The sequence below is a fragment of the Cervus elaphus genome, chromosome 32 (genome assembly GCF_910594005.1).
Source record: "Cervus elaphus chromosome 32, mCerEla1.1, whole genome shotgun sequence".
NCBI classification, from domain to species: domain Eukaryota; kingdom Metazoa; phylum Chordata; class Mammalia; order Artiodactyla; family Cervidae; genus Cervus; species Cervus elaphus.
Genome location: NC_057846.1, coordinates 14,992,538 through 15,015,901, shown reverse-complemented (window position 1 = coordinate 15,015,901; position 23,364 = coordinate 14,992,538). Strand labels below are relative to the sequence as shown.

The following is a 23,364-nucleotide window of genomic DNA, read 5'->3' as shown; positions in this document are numbered from 1 at the left end:
TTCAGGACTGAAGACATTCACTGTAGCTCCTGTTCAAACTGCTACTGCCCCAGGAGTAAGACCCTCTTCCAAAACTTTAAATCACTGGATTCTTTTTTAACATAAGAAAATGGGATACATATTTATGCCTCCAATAAAACTTAGAAATTCGGGGAAACATTCTTTTTTTCCAAAACTTGAAACATTGAGGAAAGCATGGAACACCACAATGATTCCTTTCCTCCCAATTCCAAATTCTGTAAGTGACTTCAATTTTCTATCCCTTTTCTAGAGGAGGAGAGTCCTGCTCCCAAAGTGGACACATTATGACATACACCTTTTGCAGGACAACCAGGAAAAAGAGGTTTTGGGGACTGAAAGCCAATAAAAGGGGAGGCAGTAGTCAGCCAAAGGGAGTGGGCCTTTTAACAAGGCAGTTTTGGTGAAAATGAAGCCGAACATTTGGCAACCCAGATGTTAAACCTGCTCCCTTTTATTGATATAGAGGGAAAGTGAAAGTGAAGGTCACTCAGTCGTGTCCGACTCTTGTGACCCCATGGACCAAACAGTCCATGGAGTTCTCCAGACCAGAATACTGGACTGGGTAGCGTTTCCCTTCTCCAGGGGATCTTCCCAACCCAGGGATTGAACCCAGGTCTCCCACATTGCACGTGGATTCTTTACCAGCTGAGCCACAAGGGACGCCCTGAGGGAAGCGTCACCAAAGGTTTACAGGGGGTTTGAACATCTGTATCACAGAACTGAGACTCTGAAATGGGGACAGACCTAGAAGATTAGAATTCAAAATTCTGATAAGAAATCCAGAAATGCGTTGAAAAGTGAGTGGAAAACTAGGAGGGAAGCCTCTTGGGATAAATAAATGTTGCTGTTCAGTTGCTAAGTCATGTCCAACTGTTTGCACACTCCTGGATTGTACCCCACCAGGCTCCTCTGTCCTTGGGGATTTTCAGGCAAGAATACTGGAGTGGGTTGCCATTTCCTTCTCCAGGGGATCTTCTACATCCGGGTCTGAATCAGAGTCTCCTGTGTCTCCTGCACTGCAAGCACATTCTTTTCCACTGAGCCATCAGGGAAGCCAAATACATGACCTTCAATGAAATAAACATTTTTTTAAAGAGCTGCATCCAAACTGTAGGGAAGAATCAAAGATGTCTGACTCTGCAGTTTTATTTTGTCAAATGAAAAAATAATAATGTTTTGTAGCTTCACTTGATTTAGAGGGTCACCTGGGTCACCCCCCTCTATTTTTTCCCTTCAAAATATAAGTTCTTCAGCTGGGCATTTTCTACTGCAGGGCTTTTGTAGAGAAGGAGCGGGTACTCTATCTCATTAAACCAGTGGGTCAGCACAGCAAGGAAGTGGCAAATCCTTGAACTTAAGGATGCACGTGGAAAACTCTCCCAAATAAAAAGGAGGAATGTGTGTGTGTGTGTGCATGTGTGTGTGCGTCTGTTACTCACTCAGTCATGTCTGACTCTGCGACCCCATGGATTGTAGCATGCAGACTCCTCTTTCCATGGGATTCTCCAGGCAAGAATACTGGAGTGAGTTGCCATTTCCTTCTACAGGGGATCTTCCCGACCCAGGGATCAAACCTGGGTCTCCCACACTGCAGGAAGATTCTCTAGGGAAGCCCAAAAAGGAGGAATAGTTTGGCTAACTGCCTACTTTGAAAGTTAAACAGCCCACCTGCATCATCAGCATCCCTGTGCCTAAATATCACTTCTTTAAACTACACCCTAGTTAGATAGATAGATAAGACAGGCACACAGATAGATAGATGTCTTGGTGGGACAGGCCTGGGACTGGGACACTTTGCTGCAATGCTGGAATGCTTGCACCCTACAAAATACAAAGAAACAATAGGAGACTAAAAATAACTGTGTGCATGTGCAGTTGGGGTGAATTCTTCACTCCCAAAGACACACAAAGACAAAAACAAACTCAGCTGTCATTTCTGAAGAGCCAGGAGCAAAAACTGAGTGCAGAAGCAAAAGTACGGTACTGAGCGCCCTCTGCACTCAGCACCACAGAAAGGGGGGCAAACGGCCTATGCCACCCCTCCAGCTTGACCCCATCACACACACACACACACACACACACACACACAAACACAAGTAGGGTACTGAGTGCCCTCTGCACTCAGCACCACAGAAAGGGGGGCAAACCGCCTATACCACCCCTCCAGCTTGACCCCACCACACACACACACACACACACACACACACACACACACAAACACAAGTAGGGTACTGAGCGCCCTCTGCACTCAGCACCACAGAAAGGGGGGCAAACCGCCTAAGCCACCCCTCCAGCTTGACCCCACCCCGACCCTCACCCCAAATAAGGAAGAAGCTCCCTGCTCCAACCCTAACCCTTCTAGGAGCTAGCAAGGGAACTATTGCTTCACACACACACACTCTTCCAGCCAGAGCAGGAGCCCCAGTAAAGCCTTGCCTGAATCTCTCCTCTGCCCTCCACTCAATTTCTGCAGATTGCGGAAGGCCAAGACTGGTCGCACCACGTGGGGGAAGGTGTTTCCAAAGAGCAGTTTTACTTCTTGCACGTGGGAATCTTGATTAACCGTGAAGTCCATGTGGGGGCGGGGGGGGGGGTACTTGTGCGGACAGAGATCGTGATGGATTTAAGAGTGAGAAACGAGGAAGATGCCAGCTTTCAAGCCCTCCAGCATTTCCAAAAGACTCCTTAACGGTTCCAAGTCAGCTCCTCCCACAGACGCCCGTGTGCTCTCAGACTAGTGGCTCACCAGCCTGCCGCTCAGCGGCCCGAGGCCCGGGGCCGGTTTCCGCGGCCCTAACACTCGCCGAGTCCTGTCCCAGGGCCGGTCACAGGGCTGGGGGACCGCCGCTGCGCACATCCAGAGGCCGGGCGTAATCGGTGCTTTACCTGACTTAGCAACCAGACCACTCAAGCTGCCTCTCTTCCCTCCCTCCGTCCCGTCTAGTTACCCGGGAAAAACCAGAGGGAAACCCGGGAAAAAAGGTTGAGCCGAAGAGCCCAATCCAAATGCATCCTGCAGTGGGGTCTCCGGCCGGAAACCTCCCCGTCCCGGGGCGGCCAGAGGGGAAGGGGCGGGGGCGCAAGAGGCGGGCGGGCGGCGCGGAGGATGCACGCGGGGGTCCTGGGCCTGTCCGCCCTGCTGCTGGCTGCCGAGCAGAGCGCGCGTGAGTGCGGGGCAGGCCATGCTCGCCCCTCCGACCCACCCTGACGCCCGGGGACCCTCAGCCGCGCCCCGCCACGGCGGCGGCCTGCACCCCAGCACTGCGCGCCAGTGCTAGCCCGGGGCACCCCGCACCCCAGCCCAGCCCCTCGGGGATCCCTGAGAACGCGTGACCCTCCCGGGGAGGCGTAAATCCCCCGGAGGATGCATGGACCCCCACCCCGCTGCATGCATGGTCCTCCCGGTGCCTGAGACCCCTCCCCTGAGGATGCACAATCCTCCCCCCGACCCTCCACCCCTCGTCCCCAGCGGACGGGCGATCCTCGCTGGGAGTCTGGGAACGTTTGACCCCCGCTTCCCTCCAGAAGGCCTCTCGGTGCTGCGGGGCAGGGCCGCTGCACGCGGGCATGGCGCGCTCTGCTCGCCCCTGCCCGCTCCCTCTCCCGCTTGGGGTCCGGGCGGCGTGGGGAGCGGCTTGGGGCCGGATTGGGGTGGGACCGAGCTCGACATCCGCGGAGCTCTGGAGGACAGTTCACCTCCTGGCCGGAGGCGGCCGGTTGGGGACCCCCAGGCCGACTGCTGAGCGCGGTCCCCCAGCCGCGGCGGAGCGAGCGCGGGGAGCGCTTTCGCGCCTTTCCAGTTTGAACGCGTAACTCCTTCGGTGCCGGCGCCGAGACCTCCGCCGCTCCCTGCAGCCGCTTCTTCCTCCGCGGGGTCCCCCCGGATGGCGGATGCGGAGTGGATTTGATGGGGCTCCAGCTTCGAGACACCCAGGGTTCCTCGCCCCTCCCCAGCTCGCTCCATTTTTGAGTGCCGGGCCAAGAACTTGACCCCTGGGATCCAGTTGTCCGCGCCCCCCCCCGCCCCTTTTTTTAGCGGGGCCCTTATGAACTGGGGTCCGTGCAGTTCCCCTGAGGTTTCTAAGGTGCACAGAGGAGGCGCCAGGCTGAGATCCGCCCCTAAACTTCCGCCCGGGGCCAGCACCCCCGCTGAGCGGGGCTTACGGTGAGACAGGACCCCAGTCCCAGCACCCACTGCAAGGGGTCCCGCGGACTAGGCTCCTCCTTCCCTCCCAGCCAGGGCTTGGGCTTTCCTCAGATTGGGGAAGCTGTGACTCCTCCTGAGGCTTTTTGCCTGGGGGACCCTGGTTTGCTGTGTGTGCCAGGTGATTAGAGCAGGGGACAGAACCAAGATCAAACCTGTACTTCCTAAAGGAAATCAGCCCTGAGTATTCACTGGAAGGACTGATGCGGAAGCTCCAATACTTCAGCCATGTGATGTGAACAGCTCATTCATTGCAATAGACCCTGATGCTGGGAAAGATTGAAGGCGAGAGGAGAGGAGGGCGACAGAGGATGAGATGGTTGGATGGCATCCCTGACTCAATGGACATGAGTTTGAGCAGACCCCTGGGAGATAGTGAAGGACAGAGAAGCCTGGTGTGCTGCAGTCCATGGGACCTCAAAGAGTCAGACGGGACTTAGCAACTCAACAACAGCACAGAGCCTGTGGACCAAGAAGGGGCTGCCCAAGCCTGGGCTTCTCAGTCCAGACCTGCAGGGCTCCCGTCTGTTCCCGGGGCTGGTACCCACTTGCTGCTGCAATTCACAGCCTTGTGTGCCCATAAATCTGTGTTAAACTCTAACATTGGGAAACCCAAGCAACCGTCGTATCAAACAATTCCTGTGAGTCCTGAGCACCTACTAGTCCCGGGTACCCATCTCTGCTGTCATTCATCAGGGAGGGCAGATCCGAAGTAGATTGGTCAAGCTCCTTCCACTACCTGACCCTGTCTTCTTTTTTTTTTTTCATTTATTTTTATTAGTTGGAGGCTAATTACTTCACAACATTGCAGTGGGTTTTGTCATACATTGACATGAATCAGCCATTGAGTTACATGTATTCCCCATCCTGATCCCCCCACCCACCTCCCTCTCCACCCGACCCTGTCTTCTTGATGTTGCTGTTTAGTCGCTAAGTCATGTCCAACCCTTCTTCCACCCGAGGGACTGGAGCCCACCAGGCCCCTCTGTCCATGGGATTTCCCAGGCGAGAATACTGGAGTGGGCTGCCATGTCCTCCTCCAGGGGATCTTCCCAACCCAGGGATTGAACCCATGTCTGTTGCATTGTAGGCAGATTCTTTACCACTGAGCCACCTGGGAAACCTGACCCTTCTAGGATCTTCTGTCCCCAGAGGGAAGGGTTTACATTTTCGAGCACGTGCTAAGTACCCAGGGCTTTGTGCACGCTGCCCTATGCGATCCGGCAGTCTCCTTCTCGGACCATGGTGTCTGACCCTTTGGGTAGCTCTGGCCCTTCCATTCAACCTCATTGCCATCTAGGCTGCTTGTGGGCTCTGCCGGCTCCCGGGCTGGGTCTAGCAAGCAGCTCGGCCAACTCTGGGGATGCAGCGTTGCCCAGGCGCCCCCCGCCCCCTGCCCCCAGCCTCCCGCTAACCCTCTGGTCCTTCCCCTTTGGCCCCCAGGCCTCTGCGCTGTGGTTTACTACTTCACCACAGGCCGGCTCCTCTGCGCCTGGCTGGTCCTGTCAGTGCTACTGCTCGGCTTCTTGGTCCAGGGCCTGAGCTATCTCTGGTTCCGAGAAGATGGACGTCAAGGTGGCTGCTTGCTGCTGGTCCTGCACCTCCTCCAGCTCGGCGTGTGGAAGCGGTAAGAACAAACAGCCCCTCTCACCCCGATGGGTGACTTCACACCTGAGATAGGAGAGTCTTTCCACACATAGGTGTTCCATCTTTCGGGTCACAAACATGCTGGCTTGGGAGAGGCTTCGCATCCATCTCTTTGAACATTTGCTCTGATGCCACTCCCCTCACCCAGTCTAAACTGCCTTGAACATCCTCAGGGGGCTCCTTCCAGAAGGATCTCTGACCCTTCAAAAGCTTTTTCATGACTTGGGCCGAATGCCATGTGCTCTTGTTTCAATTCAGTCGGTCTCACCGTCAGAGCCATAGAAAGTGAGTGGGTTCGGGGCAGTCCATGTGAACCCCACCCCTTCACCCCAGGAGGGGTGGCACAGATTGAAGCAGTGCGGTAGGCTGCATGGTGACATTTGCATTAAGTTTTTATTGCGAGAAGAAACCATTTGCGTGCCAGGGCCAAAGTTTTCCATAAAAGGCAGCCTGGAGAGTGCTCAGCGGGCTGGCCTGTGGGAGATCAGACCAGTGCCGCCCCTTCGCTCAGGGGAACAGGAAGGCCCGAGGGTGGAAGGCTGTCCCAGGAGTGGTATCTAGTCTCGGATCTCAGGCTGTGCTGCTGGGTGTTTTAGGCCCTCAAGCTGTAGCCCAAGGCTTTCTTTAGAGAAACTGAAGTGAGTTTTATGGTATCCCAGCAGACTCTGAGGAGGGAATGAATCTCAAGTTGGAGGCAGAGGGTGCATCTTTTTTTTTTGGCCTTGCCGCCAGGCAGGTGGGATCTTAGTTCCCTGACCAAGGATTGAACCCTGGGCCCTCTGCAGTGAAAGCCTGGAGTCCTAACCGTTGGACTGCCAGGGAATACCCCAGAGGGTGCTTCTTATAAAGATATCATGCAGCTAGCCAAATTTCGCTGGGGTTCTCTGAGCTGGAGCCTTCCATCTCTAAAGGCACCAGAAGCATTTTCAGCCACACCAATTTAGCCTAATGGTGGGTCGTTGTGTTCAAGCTGTGTGGTTTCTCTGAAAAGATGAGATTCTGACCAGTGGGGAGAGAGCAGAGGTGGCTTTTCCTTCTGGCTCAGGGGGGATTGGAGCCTGTCGTGGGCACTACTCACGTGCACACATGCTTCTGTCAGCCCAGCTTGGTCTGAAAACTATTAAGGGCTCGAGTCCTTCTGGGGACCACCTGGTAACATTATAGCCAAAAAGCATGTGACTTCAAAGACAGACCACCTCTTGAAAAAATGAATCAGCTTTCCCCTAAGCAAACATGTCATAGCTCAGAAGAAGATTGAAGTCAGTGCCAGTCACTTGAGAGAAGCTTCCTGAGTAATTGTCAGGTAAGTCTGCCTTCTGGAGTCCTGTGGGGACCCTCTGGCCCACCTGATCCAGTACCTTTCTCAGAAGTGGGACAGGGTCAGGCTCACGTGTCCACTTTCATGCTGCTGTCCAACGCTGACCCCCTACTCATCTTCCCCAAGTCTCTCCAATGATGTCATGAATACTAAATACATTTTAAAAAATGGAAATAAGTGAAGAGAGACATGAAGATTAGAAATTAGGAAAAACAGCTAGTCATCTATATCTCTTCTTATTTTAAAAAGTCAGTTAAGGTGACTTAAAAATATATATCTATATATATATACAATTTAAAAGAACCAAAAAAAAGGCAAGAAGAAAGAAAAGAAGTGAGAACATTCAGGAAGTGGAAGGGAGTGTTGGAAAAGAAGGTAATGGCAAAATGCAGTTACTCGAGGTGAACCACAAATTTGGGTCTGAGTTTTGTTAACATAAGAAGCTCCATGGTATGCAGTTCTGTGTTTAAAAAAAAAAAAAAAAAATGGAAATCTACTTCCTTCGAAGAAAGCTTTGAAAGTTAAAGTAGAAAACAAATCTATTTCTCATCCTGCAGCCAGCATATCTGGCTTTCACAAAGAAGACACTGGATACTGAATTGTCTTTAAGCAAATCCACGCGGAATTTTGCAATGGACTCCCAATCAGGGTCCGTAAAGAAGCCTCTCAGCAAACTGCAGTTCAGTAAAAGCGCCTGTAGATGGAGCCAAAGCAACTCTGTTTGCGCAATCCTATATAGGGTTAGTTCAGTTCAGTCGCTCAGTCGTGTCTGACTCTGCCACCCCATGGACCGCAGCAAGCCAGGCCTCCCTGTCCATCACCAACTCACGAAGTTTACTCAAATTCATGTCCATTGAGTCGGTGATGCCATCCAGCCATCTCATCCTCTGTCGTCCCCTTCTCCTCCTGCCTTCAATCTTTCCCAGCATCAGGGTCTTCTCAAATGAGTCAGTTCTTCATTCACATCAGGTGGCCAAAGTATTGGAGTTTCAGCTTCAGCATCAGTCCTTCCAATTAATCTTTAGGACTGATTTCCTTTAGGATGGACTGGTTGGATCTCCTTGCAGTCCAAGGGACTCTCAAGAGTCTTCTCCAATGCCACAATTCAAAAGCATCAATTCTTTGGCACTCAGCTTTGTTTATAGACCAACTCTCACATCCATATATGACTACTGGAAAAACCATAGCTTTGATTAGACGGACCTTTTTTAAAAGGGATCCTGTCTCGGATGGTAAAGAATCCGCTTGCAATGCAAGAGACCCAGTTCGATCACTGGGTTTGGAAGATCTGCTGGAGGAAATGGCAACCCACTCCATTTTGTGCCTGGAGAATCCCATGGACAGAGGAGCCGGATGGGCTACAGTCTATGGGGTCGCAAAGAGTCAGACATGACTGAATGACCTAGCACGCAGGCAGCTCTATATAATGCAGAAGACTGGACTAACTACAGAGAAACCAATTAAACAAAAACCTCCTGACATAAAGTAGCTTATAAAAAGTGCAAGGACTAAAACATAAATGTTTTCCTTTTTTTTCTTTTTTCCGGCCACAAGTGGGGTCTCAGTTCCCCCAGCAGGTACAAGGATTGAATCTGTGCCCCCTGCATTGGAGGTGCGGAGTCTTAACCACTGGACTGCCGGGGAAGTTCCATGCGTTTGTTTAAAATTTCAAATAACACTGATAATGTTAAGTCTGACTTTTCAAAAGAAGTTGACATTAGTAACTACTTGTTTAAACAAAGTCAGTTACATTTTTCTGTTTTGTTTTTATATTTCTACTCTAATTCTATATGTTACCAATGAGTAAAAAATGATTTTAAGCCTGTAAATGCGTTTGTAAACTCAGCGTGAGATGATAGAAGAATACCTAATCCATCTCATCCTTAGCCTGTGTTTGGGGTTAAAAATGTTTCTGTAGTAGAAGGGACAAATTATTGCAAAGAAAGTTGATATGAGCTTTAAGGATATGTAAGGCAAGCTTAGTATCGATGGGTATAAATTTAACATTTAAAAGTTTGTAATATACATTCCTATCAATAAGCTCATGAAAAGATGCTCAACTTTACTAACCATTAGGGAAATGCAAATCAAAATCACAATGAGTTACCACCTCATACCCATTAGGATATGGGTATCCTATCCCCCTCACCGCAAAAAAAAAAAAAAACAGAAAATAATGTTAGCAAGGAAAGGATGTGGAGAAATTAGAACACTTGTGTACTGTTGGTGGACATGTAAAATGGTGTAGGCACTGTGGAAAACAGTATAGTAATTCCTCAATTACTTAAACACAGAATTACTGTATAATCCAGCAATTCCACTAATGGGTAAATATCCAAACAAGTTGAAAGCAGTGTCCTGAAGAGATCTTTGTACACCTGTGTTCGTAGCAACATCATTCACAATAGTCAAAACATGAGGCAACCCAAGTGTCTATTAACGGATGAACGGATAAGTAAAGTGTGGTCTGTACATGCAATGGAAAACAGAAGCACGTTCTGTAATATGCTACAACATGGATGAGTCTTGAGGACCTGATACAGTAAGACTCATGTGGGGCTTAGAGTAGCCGAAACCATAGAGAGAGAAGTTAGAATGGTGGTTGCCAGGGCCTGGGGGAGAAGGGACCAAGACTGTGTCACTGGGTGTTCTGGGTATTTAATGCCCACACTGGACTCTCTCCCCAGGACCCCCTCATCTCTCATTTTAGCACGTCTCTCTTCCTGCTTAAAACTTCGCACGTGTGTGTGGCCTTCTTTCCATAACTGAATCTTGGGCTTTGAGAGGTCTTCAGTTTCGTTTGCAGCCGCTACAATCTCCAGCAGGTGGGGCCAGCCCATAATGATGCCTGCCGAATGAATGGGGGCAGCTGGGAGGCTAGGAAGCGGGGCTGGGGTGTCCCCAGGACTGAGGATTCAGGACCCAAAGGGGAGCTACAGGTTTGGCTTCATCTGCTTTCTCTTAACATTCTTTTTGGGTCAGAGATCACAGCTTCAAAGACTCAGTGAGAAATCACTTCACTCCGGGATCCAAATCATGAAAAAGAAAAGCTGTTTTCTCTTGAGCCTCTTTCCTGGGCTCTCGGTACCCTGATTAAGAACATTTCAAAGAGGACCCCCTCCTGTTCTGGCCAAAGAAACACTGGCCAGAGATCAGAGGGAGAGGGCGTTTGGGGTGACTTGAAAGGCACACCCAGCTCTGGTTCAGGAATGGGTAAATTAAAATGATTTCCAGTTTTTCTTAACGTGGATAGGATTGAAGCTTGCGATTGCTGGTGGACTTGGCAGGCACGCCTGCCCCTGCTGCAGGCAGGTGTAGAGATCACCTTGTTCCTGCTCCTGGGAAGGTGAGGGGGAAATTTCTGTGAAAACCTGAAGTCCTCAGAGCCTGCAGTGACATTTTCATGCATGCATGACTGTCCAGGTGGCACAGGACGGTGGTCCATGGCACCTCTGGTCGGCTTGCATGAAACAGGAACATTTACTGATTTTTTTTTTCTGTTGTGTTGACTCCTTTTCCTGGATGTGAGGAAGGTGGCTGCACCTGGAGGAGCCAGTAATGCCCCTGTGCCCGGGCCAGCCTGGTCTTGCAGACCCCCCAGTAGCCCCCTGCCCTCCCTGCCATCCAACGGGACTGAATTAATTCCCATTGCAAGGGGCTCTGCAGAAGGGCCTCTCCAGTATTCTTGCCTGGGGAATCACACGGACAGAGGAGCCTGGCGGGCCATAGTCCAGGGGGTCACACAGAGTCGGACACGGCTGAGCGACTGACGCCGGAGGCCCCGGGGTCGGGGAGGCAGCTCAGGCTTAGCTCGGGATTTCCCAGGGCTCAGAGACAGCCCCCAGCACACCTGTCTGCTCCCAGCTCCCAACCCAGCGGCCCTTCCATGTGTGGGTAGAGTGAGGTCCGCTGGGCAGGATTCCTACACTGGGACCAGAAGCGCCACCCTCAGCCTGGAGTCAGGGCTCAGGGGCCTGGGATGTGGATGTGGCGGGCTAGGCCCTAGAAGGCTCTCGGTCTCAAGGTGATACGACAGGAGAGGGGTCCAGCTGAGTCCTCGCAGTGTGGTTCTGAGTCCTGGCCCTCCGCCCTAGGCACTGGGATGCCATGTCCGCCGGCCTCCGGAAGGAAGGGCAGGCCGCCCCCCAGGCCCAGCTGCTGCTGCAGGAGGCGGACCTGGCGGCCCTGCGCCTCCTCGAAGCCCTGCTTCAGGTCGGGCCCCACCTGCTGGTCCAAACATACGTTTTCCTCGCCTCTGACTTCACTGCTCCTCTGCCAGGTGAGTAACTTCCACCCCCGACCGCAGACTGCCTGACTTCTCATCGGGGACAGAAGCGAACACCCTATTTAGCAAACCCTGGCAACCTAAGATGTCCCCTGTTAGGGAGAGCTAGGGCAGCCCAAGCTCACTACGGTGCACAAAAGTGAAAGTGTGAGTCGCTCAGTCATGTCCAACTCTTTGCGACCCCATGAACTATAGCCCTCCAGGCCCCTCTGTCCATGGGATTCTCCAGGCCAGAATACTGGAGTGGGTTGCCATTTCCTTCTCCAGGGGAGCTTCCCAACCCAGGGATTGAATCCAGGTCTCCTATATTGCTGGCAGATTCTTTTACCATCTGAACCACCAGGGGTGTTACCTATGATGCCCAAGGTGACGGTTAAAACTGGCTTTTGTTTGGGGCGATGAGTTCCCAGGGGTTGGACCTCCTTCGTGGGGGTTGGTCCGTGAGAGGGAAGTTGCAGGTGGTGAGAGGACCCTGAAAGCACCTTGGGGAGGCCTGTGCGCCCCTTGGGAGATCAGTGTGTCCGTTTCTCCCAGGACTAACTCTGTGCAGCCTGAGCCTCACCCCTTGAGAGCAGTGGGATCAACAAGTCAGGTGCCAGCAGAGGCGCTGGCACTCAGGCCAGGCCTCGGGGTGTCTCTTCCGGGCCTGGCACCCCCTCATGTTCTAGTCCATGTTTATCTGGTTACACCTCCTCTGTATGGACTGAGGGCTTCCCAAGTGGCACGAGTGATAAAGAATCCACCTGCCGGTGCAGGAGATAGAAGAGACGTGAATTGATCCCTGAGTCAGGAAGACTCCCCTGGAGGAGGGCATGGCCACCCGCTCCAGTATCCGTGCCTGGAGAATCCCATGGACAGAGGAGCCTTTTGAGCTATGGTTCACCAGGGGTTGCAGAGTTGGAGGCAGGTGGACTCGGTAGGTGCGGCTCCCGGCCTCTCGAGCACAGACTCAGTAGTCGTGGTGCTCGGGCTGAGTTGCTCCCTAGCATGTGGGATCGTCTTCCCAGACCAGGGATCAAACCCATGTCTCCTGCATTGGCAGATGGCTTCTTTACCGCAGAGCCACTGGGGAAGCCCCTGGGGCTTTATTTCCTTAAGCGTGAACCCATGGAGAGCCCAGCCCGCCTGGGGGGAGGAGTACCCAGGTCCTCGTTTCTTCTGCACGGAGACAGGCCTGCGTGTTTGCATGGAGGTGGCGATGCCCTCTGTGAAGGCAGGTTCTGTCGGTTAGCAGTCCTAGGGTCCTGGTGGCGCCCGCTTGCCTTCCAGGGGTGAGTGCCCTGTGCTCCTGGACCACGCTCTCCTGGGCCCTGGTGTGCTACGCCCGTTCCCTGCGCTCCGTGAAGCCGGACCACACCTCCACGCCCTGGATGGCCCTCGGCTGCCAGCAGCTCTGGAGGATGGGCATGATTGGGGCTCGCGTCCTCAGCCTGGTTCTCTTCTTCTGGGCTTACCGCGTCTGGGTGCTGGTTGTCGCAGGTAAGCTGGGCTTCTGTCCCGACCATCTACGGCTGCACGACAAGCAACCCCGGAACTTAATGGCCGGAAAGAACCATTTGTGAGCAATGACCCGGCCTCTGAGGGCCAACCGGGGTTCTCTGGGGGTTCTTGCCTGGAGGGTCCTGGCACTATCCCTGTAGGCTCGCGAGTACCTGGACACACAGCGGGGCTCCCCTGGGCTGGCTCTTCAGACATCCTGCACCTGGGACCCCTCCATCCTCTCCATGCAGGCGAGGCAGCTGGCTTCAGACGCGGCAGCTGAGAATTCCAAGAGCAAGGGGGTGGGAGCGGCCAGTCCTCTTAAATCTGGCCCAGACCTGGATCAACATGGCTTCTGCTGAATTTTGCCCGGCAAAGCGTTGTCGGCCAGCCCAGGTTCAAGAATGTGGAGGGATGCCCTGAGTGTCCCAGGAGAGAGGAACGCACAAAGGCTTACATGACATAAAACCTGCGAATGTTTTATGTCCCTTGGCTCTCTCCTGGGTTTTCGTCCGTCTCCTTGGATGCCAAGTCACACGCAGTCAGAGCAGGAAGGAGGGTTATGGGCCCCGGATTCTGAGTCCCTGCCCCACCCCTCCTGCTTCCCCCAGCCCTGCCCCTCTCTGGGCCCTGACTCCTGGGGCTGCTCTCTGCAGGTGCCCACTGGCTGGTGATGACCTTCTGGCTCGTGGCTCAGCAGAGTGACATCGTGGACAGCACCTGCCGCTGGAGGCTCTTCAACCTGCTCGTGGGGGCCGTGTTCATCCTCTGCTACCTCAACCTCTGGGACAGCCCCTCCAGAAACAGGATGGCAGCGTTCTACACGGCAAGTGATCCTAACTTTACTGTGTACATGGAACGTGGACGTGCATGTGTGTGTGTGTGCGTGTGTGCACTTGTGCATGCATATCTATTAAGAAGAAATAGCTTGATTTTAGGAAAAACTCTAAAAAGAATTAGTCTTAAGCAGAGATGGTGGTCTCTGAAAGTAGCAACCTGATGTCTGTTTCCACGTAGTTACCATAGCGAGGATTGTGGTGTATTTGGTGATGCTTTTCAGCGACCCATCTGATAAATATAATCACGGTTGTATTCTTTGTCATATACGTAACATCCTTATCAATCAACTCAATTGCTGAGTTATAGCTGTGGTCATAGGTAGTGTGAAAAACACAAAGGTGACATAATGCTTATCTGTAGGCAGCTTCTAGTGCATTAGAGGAAATAAGCTTGTACCCAAATAATAATAAAGAGGCAGAATGTGGACCAATGCCAGCAGAGAAAGCAGTGTCTGAATCTCATAGAATTACCACTTCCTGCTCGGACGACCAGGGACACTTTTGATGAGAGGCAGGAGGTTGAGCTGTATTGCAGAAGGCAAAGAAGAGCCTGGATCAGCCACGTGCTTCAGAGTTGAGGCTTAGGAACCAGGCGGCTTCCATGGGACCCTGGCTCTGTCATTAACTGTTACCAACTGTGACTGAGAACTTAGACTCTCTGGACCTATTTTTTCATCAGCACATCAGGAACTCATCTCTTGGTGTCACTGAGACAATGACTAAGACCGACCTACTTTTCAGGGTCCCTGTGAAGAGTAAATAAAATAATAAACTCGGGCTGAAATAAGCAACCAAGAGTGGCCTTTACCAAAAATAGAAGTTGAGACTTTCAGAGGCGCCGGTGCTCCAGGACAGAGACCGGAGTGAAGGGAAGAGCCGGGGAGGCCGCTCCGGTCCAGGGCAGGTGACGGCATGGTCACCTCCGGGTTTAGGGGAGCCCTGTAAACCTCACTGACCCCCGAGGCCACAGGCCCACAGAGGACCCATGATACCGGGTGAGTCACGCCAAGCCTCAGTCTCCACATCTGGAAATTGGGAGTAACCAGGCCCCTCACACCACGTGGGCTGAGGGCTGGGTGTGTAGTCGAGCCCACACACACTGTAAATAAAAGAGGGTGAATTTCATCGTCTGTTTGTGGGAGCATCACACTCACGTGCTGGTGTCCAGAGGCGCCCTGAGAAGCAGAACTAAATGAGGAGGCGTTTCACATTTGCTGCTTTTGTCTGCTTTTGTCACGTTCACACCCTTGTCAGCAGATCACGTCCCAGGAGTTTCAGGGGCCATTGTACAAGGAAGGGGGACTTCCCAGGTGGCTCGGTGGGTAAAGAATCCGCCTGCCATGCAGGAGAAGCAAGAGACTCGGACTCAACCCCTGGGTCCCAAAGATCCCCTGGAGGTGGGCATGGCACCCCACTCCAGTGTTGCTGTCAGGAGAATCCCATGGACAGAGGGCCTGGCGGGCTCCAGTCCACGGGGTCGCCCAGAGCCGGCCATGGCTGAAGTGAGTGAGCACACACGCACACATACGAGGAAGGGGGAAAATGCTCCTTCTTTCCAGCCATCTTGGTCACTGGACCACTGAGCTCAGAGCGGTCAAGCCGGAGAGGCAGAGGTTAGACACTGCGGAAGTTTCGAATGGGCAGAAGCACAGTGAAGTCTGTGGAAGCCGGGGGGCGCCCAGGGGAGAGTGCTGTGGTCGGTGCTGAGATGGAGGAAAGGCGAGGCACACAGATCCCGGTAAGTCAGCTGCAACAAGGAGCGGGGTCCCGCATGGACTGACCCCTCACCTCCATTCATGCGGAGGCGACTGCACATTTTAAAGGGACAGCGGGTGACAGGGAACACTGTGGTCTCCAGCAAGGTCGGGGAGTGACCGCACACCATCTGGGTCGTTCACACACTTCCCACGTATTCATGACGGGGGGCAGTGTTAACACACTTTAGAGCTGGGTTTCCCTGGTGACTCAGATGGTAAAGAATTTGCCTGCAGCGTGGGACAGCCGGGTTCAATCCTTGGGTCGGGAAGCTCCCCTGGAGAAGGAACTGGCACCCCGCTCCAGTATTCTTCCCTGGAAAATCCCATGGACAGAGGAGCCTGGCAGGCTATAGTCCATGGGGTTGCAAAGAGTTGGACATGACTGAGGAACTCACACACACGCAGAGCTGGGAAAGTTGTCTCCTGGGATGTTTGCATTTCAGAGGGCCGGTTCTCAGGTCCTGGAGAAGGCAGCTCTGGGTGGTAAAAGACTGACATTTCAGAAAATGTCAAGCAAAGAAACTATGTATAATTGCAGCCTTTCTAAAGTAGCTCTCCTACATGGAGGGGTCTCTCTGCCTTATGACCAGGTTTATTCTGGAACAAACAGTAAGTTCTCCAGGCAGCACCAAGCTTTCTCAGGCAGGAACTTCTTTGGGGCTGGGTCACCACGCTAGGGATGCAGGCTTGAGCTATTAGGAAATATTATTAGTGTTGGCTTCAAACAGTCATTTCTGCTTCCGGTCTGCAGTTTTTATAGGCCAAGAAGAGCATTCAGAGGAGCCCGTCTGAGTCAGGTTTGATCAAGAAGAGCATCTTTGTCAGTGGAAAGTGGTTGCATTCACATCCTGTTGGTTCTCTTTCTCTGGAGGGCCCTGACAAATGCATCCACTAGAAACAGAACCAGTAAGATGTGTCTAGATACGTAAAAGATTTGTTACAGGGATTCTCTCATGCAATTACAGTGCCACCAAGTCCCACAGTCTGCCCTCCACAAGCTGGAGAACCAGGAAGCTGGCGATCATTCAGTTTAGGCCCAAAAGACCATGAGCTCCAGTGTCCAGGGACGGGAGGAGATGGGTGTCTTGGGCAAATATTTGGGGGAAAAAGAATTCTAAAATTGTTATGAAAGTTTGTGAGTCTTGCTGGAATCCAGTGTCACTGTGAGCTCTGCAGACACTTTTAATTATCGCATGGTAAAACTAACATGTGTATACAGTTAACATGAGACTGTGCAACAGATGAAGTAGCAAATAGAAGTCCCTCTCAGCCCCACCCAACTCACCAAAGGGACCCCTGCAGCCTGTGAGCAGTGCCCTTCCGTTTTCTGTGCGTTTCTGCCTCTGCAGACACTTAGCCAGCTGCAGTGAGAACAGGAGGGCCCTTAGCGGGAGAGGCTCGCTCGGCCCTGCCCTGCTGCTAGGGGGGCCCGGTCAGCAGTGGGAGCCCCCAGCCCTGAAGGGGGCTGCAGGAGATCGCGGGTGGGAGCGTGCCCAGGCTGCATGCCCAGCCTGGGCGTGCTGACGCTCCTCTTCTCACAGGTGATGCTGCTCGAAAATATCATCCTCGTGCTGCTGGCGACGGACTTTCTCCAGGGGGCCTCGTGGACCAGCCTGGGGGCTGTCGCAGGCGTCTTGTCTGGATTTCTGATCGGTGAGCCCCAAGGTCGCCTTCCCTGCCCCTCTGTCCCCCACCCCACCTCCCGCAACTTGCTTCTTTGCGGCCAGCTCACCCCAGGGGTAGGAATCGGGGCTCAGAAGCGGCTGGGTGGAGACCAGGGCCGGGCCCTGTGCTGAGGGTGGCCAGGCCGCCACCCCCCCGCCCCGGGCGTGAAGGCCTGGATCAGCCTTTGTCTCCTTCGCTCGGCCGTACCCAGAGCCGCAAGCAGAGCAGGGGCCACCCCAGGGGTGGCCTGCTGGTGAGGCTGGAGGGGCTCAGGCAGAGCCAGGCCGGCTGGCCCTTCCCCCCAGCTTCCGGGGGCAGCAGAACCCCTGACTGTCCAGCGCCCTGGACTAGAGTCTTCAGTGGGGAGGTGGAGCCCAGGCTGGAACGCAGCAGCTCCGGCTTCCATCTTGAGCTGCCTGGATAAACATTTATTGAGTGCCTACTGCATGCCAGTCTGGGGCTGCCACCAAGAAACCTGTTAAACAGCAGACTTTCGAGGGAAGTCTGTCTTCACTGAACACACACAGCCCTGAGACTGGCAGGATGGGTTGTGGACGGGGTCAGCTCCCCTTTCTTGGTCTCGGGGGGCTCCTCATAGGAGAAGGGGGACAATACCTCCTGGCCACTGACCGGAGAACTCAGGACACTGGGTGGAAATGGCCTGAGCACATGCCCCCTGCAGAAACAACACTGGGTCACCCTCCATTAGGAGTTCTGACTCCATTCCCCCAGGGATGCTGAGAGCAGGCAAGGGGACGTCTGCTGGGCTCCTTCTAACTGCGCCCTTGCTGCGTTTCCTGGCCCTGCCGAAGCTCACCCCATGCCCCCCCACCCCCATGTCAGGCTTCATGCTGTTTATTACGAGCTCCCTGAAACCCGGCACTTGGTCCAGTACAACAGGAAACTGGAAATAACGTGGGAGGATTACTGGAATGCTCTGCTAAATAAATTATTGCCGCAGTCAACACTTCTGATCAAAATAAATGAAGCTGACAACAATGTGGTTCAGATGTTTGTGCACAAAGGAAGTTTTGTTGCTGCTCGTGGAAATTCCTTGATATGGGGGTTTTGATGGGTATGTTTAACCTCTGCTTGGGTCTTGTTTTTGAAATGATTCCTTATCTCTCTCTCCCTTCACTTCGGAATCCATCAATCAGTATGTGGATGGTTGTGTTCTGAGTATTTGACCTGGTTTTCTGAAAGTGAAATTATCTTTTCTACCAAACCTCTCTCTCTGTCTCACACACATGCACATGTACACCTAGAGGACTCAGTTGGAGCCTCCTTCAAGGAAGAAGTCATAAAATCTCTAGGACTTGAACTTTGTTCTTACATTTTTTAAGTGTAGGAACATTTGCAGCTTATTGGAACTGTGTACGTGTATGGATGCGCGTTCAGTCGCTCAGTTGTGTCTGACTCTTTTGCGACCCCGTGGACTATAGCCCACCAGGCTCCTCTGTCCCTGGGATTCTCCAGGCAAGAATACTATAGCGGGTTGCCATTTCCTTCTCCAGGGGATCTTCCCAACCCAAAGATCAAACCTGCGTCTCTTGCATTTCCTGCATTGGCAGGCGGATCCTTTTCTGCTAGCACCACCTGGGAAGCCCTATCAGAGCTGGAACATACATAAATTCCCCCAAACATCCACTTCTGATGCTCCAACAAGAGTCCTGTTTTGGATCCCACTCTACTCAAAACTGGAGAAGCCGGAATTCTGCAAACCACAGGGAGGATGCAGGACTTCAAAGAACGTCACCTTGTGTTTTTTTTTCCCTCTTGTTTTGCAGGCACTGTCTCGCTGGTCATTTACTACAGCTTGCTGCATCCGAAATCCACAGACATCTGGCAGGGCTGTGTACACACGTCCTGTGACCCTACAGAGGGTGATAAAGCAGAAGAAGACTCTTCTCCACAAGCCCCAGGCCCAGCCAGGGAGGGACCGGACAGCCTGGGGACCTGCCCAGAGGAAAGCGATGAGCTCTCAAGCCTGGGGAAGCCCCCCAGCCCACAGTGGGCGCCCCCAGAGGCTGGGCTGGAAAGCCAGACAGCAGGGGAGGCCTCTTTCTTCAGCCACCACCACTGGCTGCTGGTGAAGCTGGCTCTGAAGACAGGGAACGTGTCAAAGATCAACGCAGTCTTTGGAGAAGACGGCCTGGCCTGCTTTTCCTCCCCTGAGTGGGGGTTGAGCCAACACCACAGCAGGCAGAGGACGCCCCCACCCCCGCTGCAGGAGCCCCCTTCATCACCCGAGGACCCTCTAACCTCAGAGGAAGGCTCTGAGTTTCCAGCGGTCCCCAAGGCAGAGGTTGATGAGACCTCAAGTTACCTGTCTTTTGCCAGCGCGAGTCCTGACCCAGCTCCAGCCCAGCAGCTGTCAGCTGCAGGCCAGGAGGGCGGCTCAGAGGAGGGAGCTGGGGCTGCCCTGGGGGCGAGGGGTGCAGGGGGGCCCCCGGGGGGCGGGGGCGGGCAGGCCGGCTCCACGCTGTACTTCAGCGCCACCGCCGAAGGGGCGCTCCCCTCCCCCGGGGAGCCGACGCCCCTCTCCGGGACGGGGCTGGGGTCGGGCAGCCCAGCCCAGCCAGCCCCCGAGCGCTTTCCCCTCAGCGTGGCCGACATCAGTCCCATCTTGGGCCCCGGAGGACGCTGGCAGCCCGGCGGCCAGGCCCGGAACGGCTCGGGGCTGCGGGGGCAGCGGGAGTCCCCGCGTCGCCCCGTCGCGGCTGGTACCCAGAGGCTGCTGCCCGAGGTGGGCCCCAGGCCCGCGGACGCGCCCTGCCTCACGTCCACCCCCAAGTGCACGCCCCCGGGGACTGCGGCCGCAGGGCGAGGCTGACGGCCGAGGTGGGTTTCCTCCGCTGAGCACGCCAGTGGGTGACCCACGCTGGTCACTTGGGGGGGACTTCCGACACCGCCACCCCTGACTGTGTCATAGCCGCTCTGGACCTCTATCCGCTCAGCCGGAAAACGAGGGAACCGGATTACATTGTTTCTAAGGTCCCCTGCAAGCACCACAGGCCACACATTCGCATAGGAGTCCTCTAACACTGAGAGGGAGGCTAGATAAAGCCTCCTTCACAATCGCCTGCTTCTGGATAGCCATTCCCTCCTCCAGGGGATCTTCCCTGACCCAGAGATCCAACCTGACTCTCCTGCATTGCAGGCAGATTCCTTACCCTGAGCCATCAGGGAAGCCCCTGACAAACTCTATGATCCTTCCTGTGGCTTCCCCAGTAAACTCAAGGGTAAAACCCAGAGTCCTATTTTATTCTTCTGTTAATAACACTTAAGTGGTTATTAATCACTCTTCTTTTAAATGTATTTTAGCTGCATTATTTTATGAAATCCCTTGGAAGCCTCAGGACACCTCAGGCCTCTGTCCCGTAGACGGAGAGTCAGAGAAAAACCAGAGCTGGACAGAGTTGAAATGGCGAAAACAGATTTTATTCAGGAGCTGTTGCCATAGGGGAAGAGGCCTCCGTGTAAAACTGGCTCAACTCTGAACTCAGTGTGGACAAGTGGGGTTTACAGCTGAGGAGCAGGTGGGGCTTAGTGGGTGGAAAATTGTGAAGAGGAAACATCGGGCTTAGAGGGCTTCTGGCTAAACCAGTGTAACAGGATGTGTGCTGAAGGCAGGCCAGGGAGGTCAGATATCCTCCCTGGGCCAGAGGATCTGGTGAATGAGGAGCCCGATTGGGTATGGAAGGTGATTGGATATTGAGGGTGTGGGCTTCTGGTTAGGTTGACTTAGCAGGATTCGTGCTAAAACGGGACAATGCAGAGAGGAACACAGCAGAGGATGTGGCTGGAAAGTTCGGGGGAGCCTGAGCAGTTTGGTCAAAGAGAATCTGTCGGGAGGATGCGGAGAACAGCATCAGTGGCTCCACCGGGACCTCTGGCCTTTCCCCTCCACATTGAAGGCTCAGCAAGAACTGGATGCTCTGTGTGATCTTGAGAAAGCGGTCACTGGAGGGAGATCCTCCTTGTCTGGATCTCCGTGGGCGGGACGCGCAGAGCCCGAGTGTGACTTTTGGAGATGGCACTGCATGTGTCCTCAGGGGAGGACCTCCGGGAGCCAGCTGAGCTTGAGCCAGCAGGTTCCAGACTCCTCACGGTGACAGGGAATGAGGACGAGTCTGAGGAGGCACCGAGGCTGGGGCCGTGATGCGGGGATTTGGAAGGACCTCGGGGAGCTGGTGCTGCTCCGGTTTGGGTGCAGTTCTGTGACCCGGCCCCTCCGTCACGCTCACCTGCAGAGGCTAGACCCGACTGGGAAGGATGCCACACTTGAAAACTGGGCCAGCCTTTGCCCCTTTGGGTAGAAGGGGTGGATCCTGCGAGACGCGCAGTGACGTTGCTTTTTCTCTATCGCCATCTCCAGGTGGCCTCTCTGAAGCTGATAACTTGTGAGACCCTGTGAATGACAGAACTCATGGCCCAGCTGGGAGCATCTGATGAGCTCCCAAATTCAGGACGCTGCTGTCTGCTCCCTGGGAATATCAGTGGTCGCTGCACTGTTTGTTAGGCTAAGTCTCACGTATTGGATATATTCTGTTGATGTTCCTGCTTCAGTGAGTGGCCATCACCCAGAACCTTGAAAGTACAGGCTGCCCCCGGATATTTGCTTGAGGGCGTTTATCTCGGATCTGCTGTCCCACCTGCTTTTCTTGTTTCTTTTAATCCTACCTCACTCCCTTCTCCCTTGAAGCTGTGTAGGAAGCAACGCAAGGACTTACAGTATCGCCTGCTACCGATTGCCCGCACGTCCCACCAAAGGAGGGAAAGCGGGCTCGGCAGAGGCTGAGGAACTCAGGCTTGGTCTCCACGAATGTTTCTCTGATGGCCGTCCGCTCCTTGCAACAGGCTGTTTTCTTCAGCTGTTTGCCTGGTGAGGCCTGGCTGGCGGACAGCTTATAGCAAGCAGTGAACACCCCTTAGTGGAATTAAATTCTAGATTTTTCTGAAGGACTAGAGATTGTGCCTGTCATAAGCAAAGCCTCTGAATAACCGTTTGGGGAGTGGGTTTTGGTGAAAGCAGTTGCACGTGCCTGCCTTTATCGCTGAGGCCCCCGCTCTTCTGGAGCACAGGTGGTCTCTGTCACGTTCACAGGGGGATCAACCGTCTGATAAGGGGGTGGTGTGCAGCGTTCTAGTTGGAGTCCCGGGAACAAGAGCACCCTAGCTTGCAGGAGGAGGGGGTTGCACCAGCCCCAGGAGGGTCCTCTTGCTGCAGTGGAGCCCTGGGTATGCTATGCCATTGGTGTTGGTAAGGACCAATGCCAACCCACAGCGAGCAGGCTGGAGCAGGCCACAGAGATGAATGCCCCGGGCCCGCTCTCCACCACCACTGCCAGAAAGGGAAGGCAGAGGACGCGAACTCTCCAAAAGTGGGCGCCCCAGCCCAGTGGCTTGGGAGGCCAGCCTGGGGCGGGAGGTGCTGAAAGTAACTGCCCGGTTCCCCCCAGCAGTGCTCTCAGCTTCTTTCACAAACTGTAGCACGCTTGCCTCTAAACCAGTCGCTCCTAAGCAGGGACGTGGCCGTTTTAAATGTGTCCTGTTTCTCTGTCTCGAAGCTGGACCTCAGAGCTATAGAATCTACAACAGCAGAAACAACGCACATCCACCAAAGGCTCTGAGCTTACAGAAACAGCTTCTACTCCTACCCCAAAACCTCAGCATTTATAACCCCAAAGATGGGTTTAATACTTGTGTCCCAAGCTGTCTGGTTTTAGAAGTCAAAAGGAGGTTTGACAAGTGTTTCTTCTCGCCCCTGTTCAGAGGTCCCTCATGTTTTGGAATCTTATGTTGGCCATTTTCTTTAAGATTTTCTTTTCGGGGGTGGGGGGGGGGGGGGCGGGATGTGGATGATTTTTAAAGTCTTTATTGAATTTGTTACAATATTGCTTCTGTCTTATGTTTTGGTGTTTCGGCCCCAAGGCATGTGGGGTCTTAGTTCCCTGACCAGGGATCAAACCTGCTTCCCCCCACGTTGGAAGGCAAAGTCTTAACCACTGGACTGCCAGGGAAATCCCTGGGGTTGACCATTTTTGCCTAGGCTTTGATTCCTTACTCTTCCGTTTCTTCCTACCCCAGTCAGCCTCCCAGTCCCTAAAAGGCGGAGGCTTCCGCAGTTCTTGGAAAAGGCCATGAGA

General features: G+C 53.7%; 1 protein-coding gene across 4 annotated transcripts; it reads left to right on the top strand.

Annotated features, from left to right (window-relative positions):
• The first annotated feature begins 2,825 nt into the window (after window positions 1-2,825).
• XKR5 (XK related 5) lies at window positions 2,826-23,041 on the top strand. Of its 4 annotated transcripts, none has more exons than XM_043893843.1 (7): window positions 2,826-3,185; window positions 5,669-5,852; window positions 11,285-11,469; window positions 12,745-12,954; window positions 13,611-13,780; window positions 17,092-17,203; window positions 19,003-23,041. In XM_043893843.1, the coding sequence occupies exons 1-7, from the start codon at window positions 3,128-3,130 to the stop codon at window positions 20,046-20,048; spliced, it is 1,965 nt and encodes a 654-aa protein (XP_043749778.1). In that variant the 5' UTR covers window positions 2,826-3,127; the 3' UTR covers window positions 20,049-23,041. The 4 variants fall into 4 exon arrangements, with proteins under 4 accessions (XP_043749778.1, XP_043749779.1, XP_043749781.1 ...); XM_043893846.1 differs by lacking the exon at window positions 2,826-3,185 and adding an exon at window positions 3,193-4,186; XM_043893845.1 differs by lacking the exon at window positions 2,826-3,185 and adding an exon at window positions 4,211-4,866.
• Window positions 23,042-23,364: the final 323 nt, after the last annotated feature.

Bases quoted from the DNA above. Each gene is read 5' to 3' on its own strand.
- XKR5 (XM_043893843.1), top strand. From the start codon at position 3,128: ATGCACGCGGGGGTCCTGGGCCTGTCCGCCCTGCTGCTGGCTGCCGAG. The intron at 12,955-13,610 runs GTAAGCTGGGCT...TGCTCTCTGCAG, and splicing joins CTGGGTGCTGGTTGTCGCAG to GTGCCCACTGGCTGGTGATG. The intron at 17,204-19,002 runs GTGAGCCCCAAG...CTTGTTTTGCAG, and splicing joins CTTGTCTGGATTTCTGATCG to GCACTGTCTCGCTGGTCATT.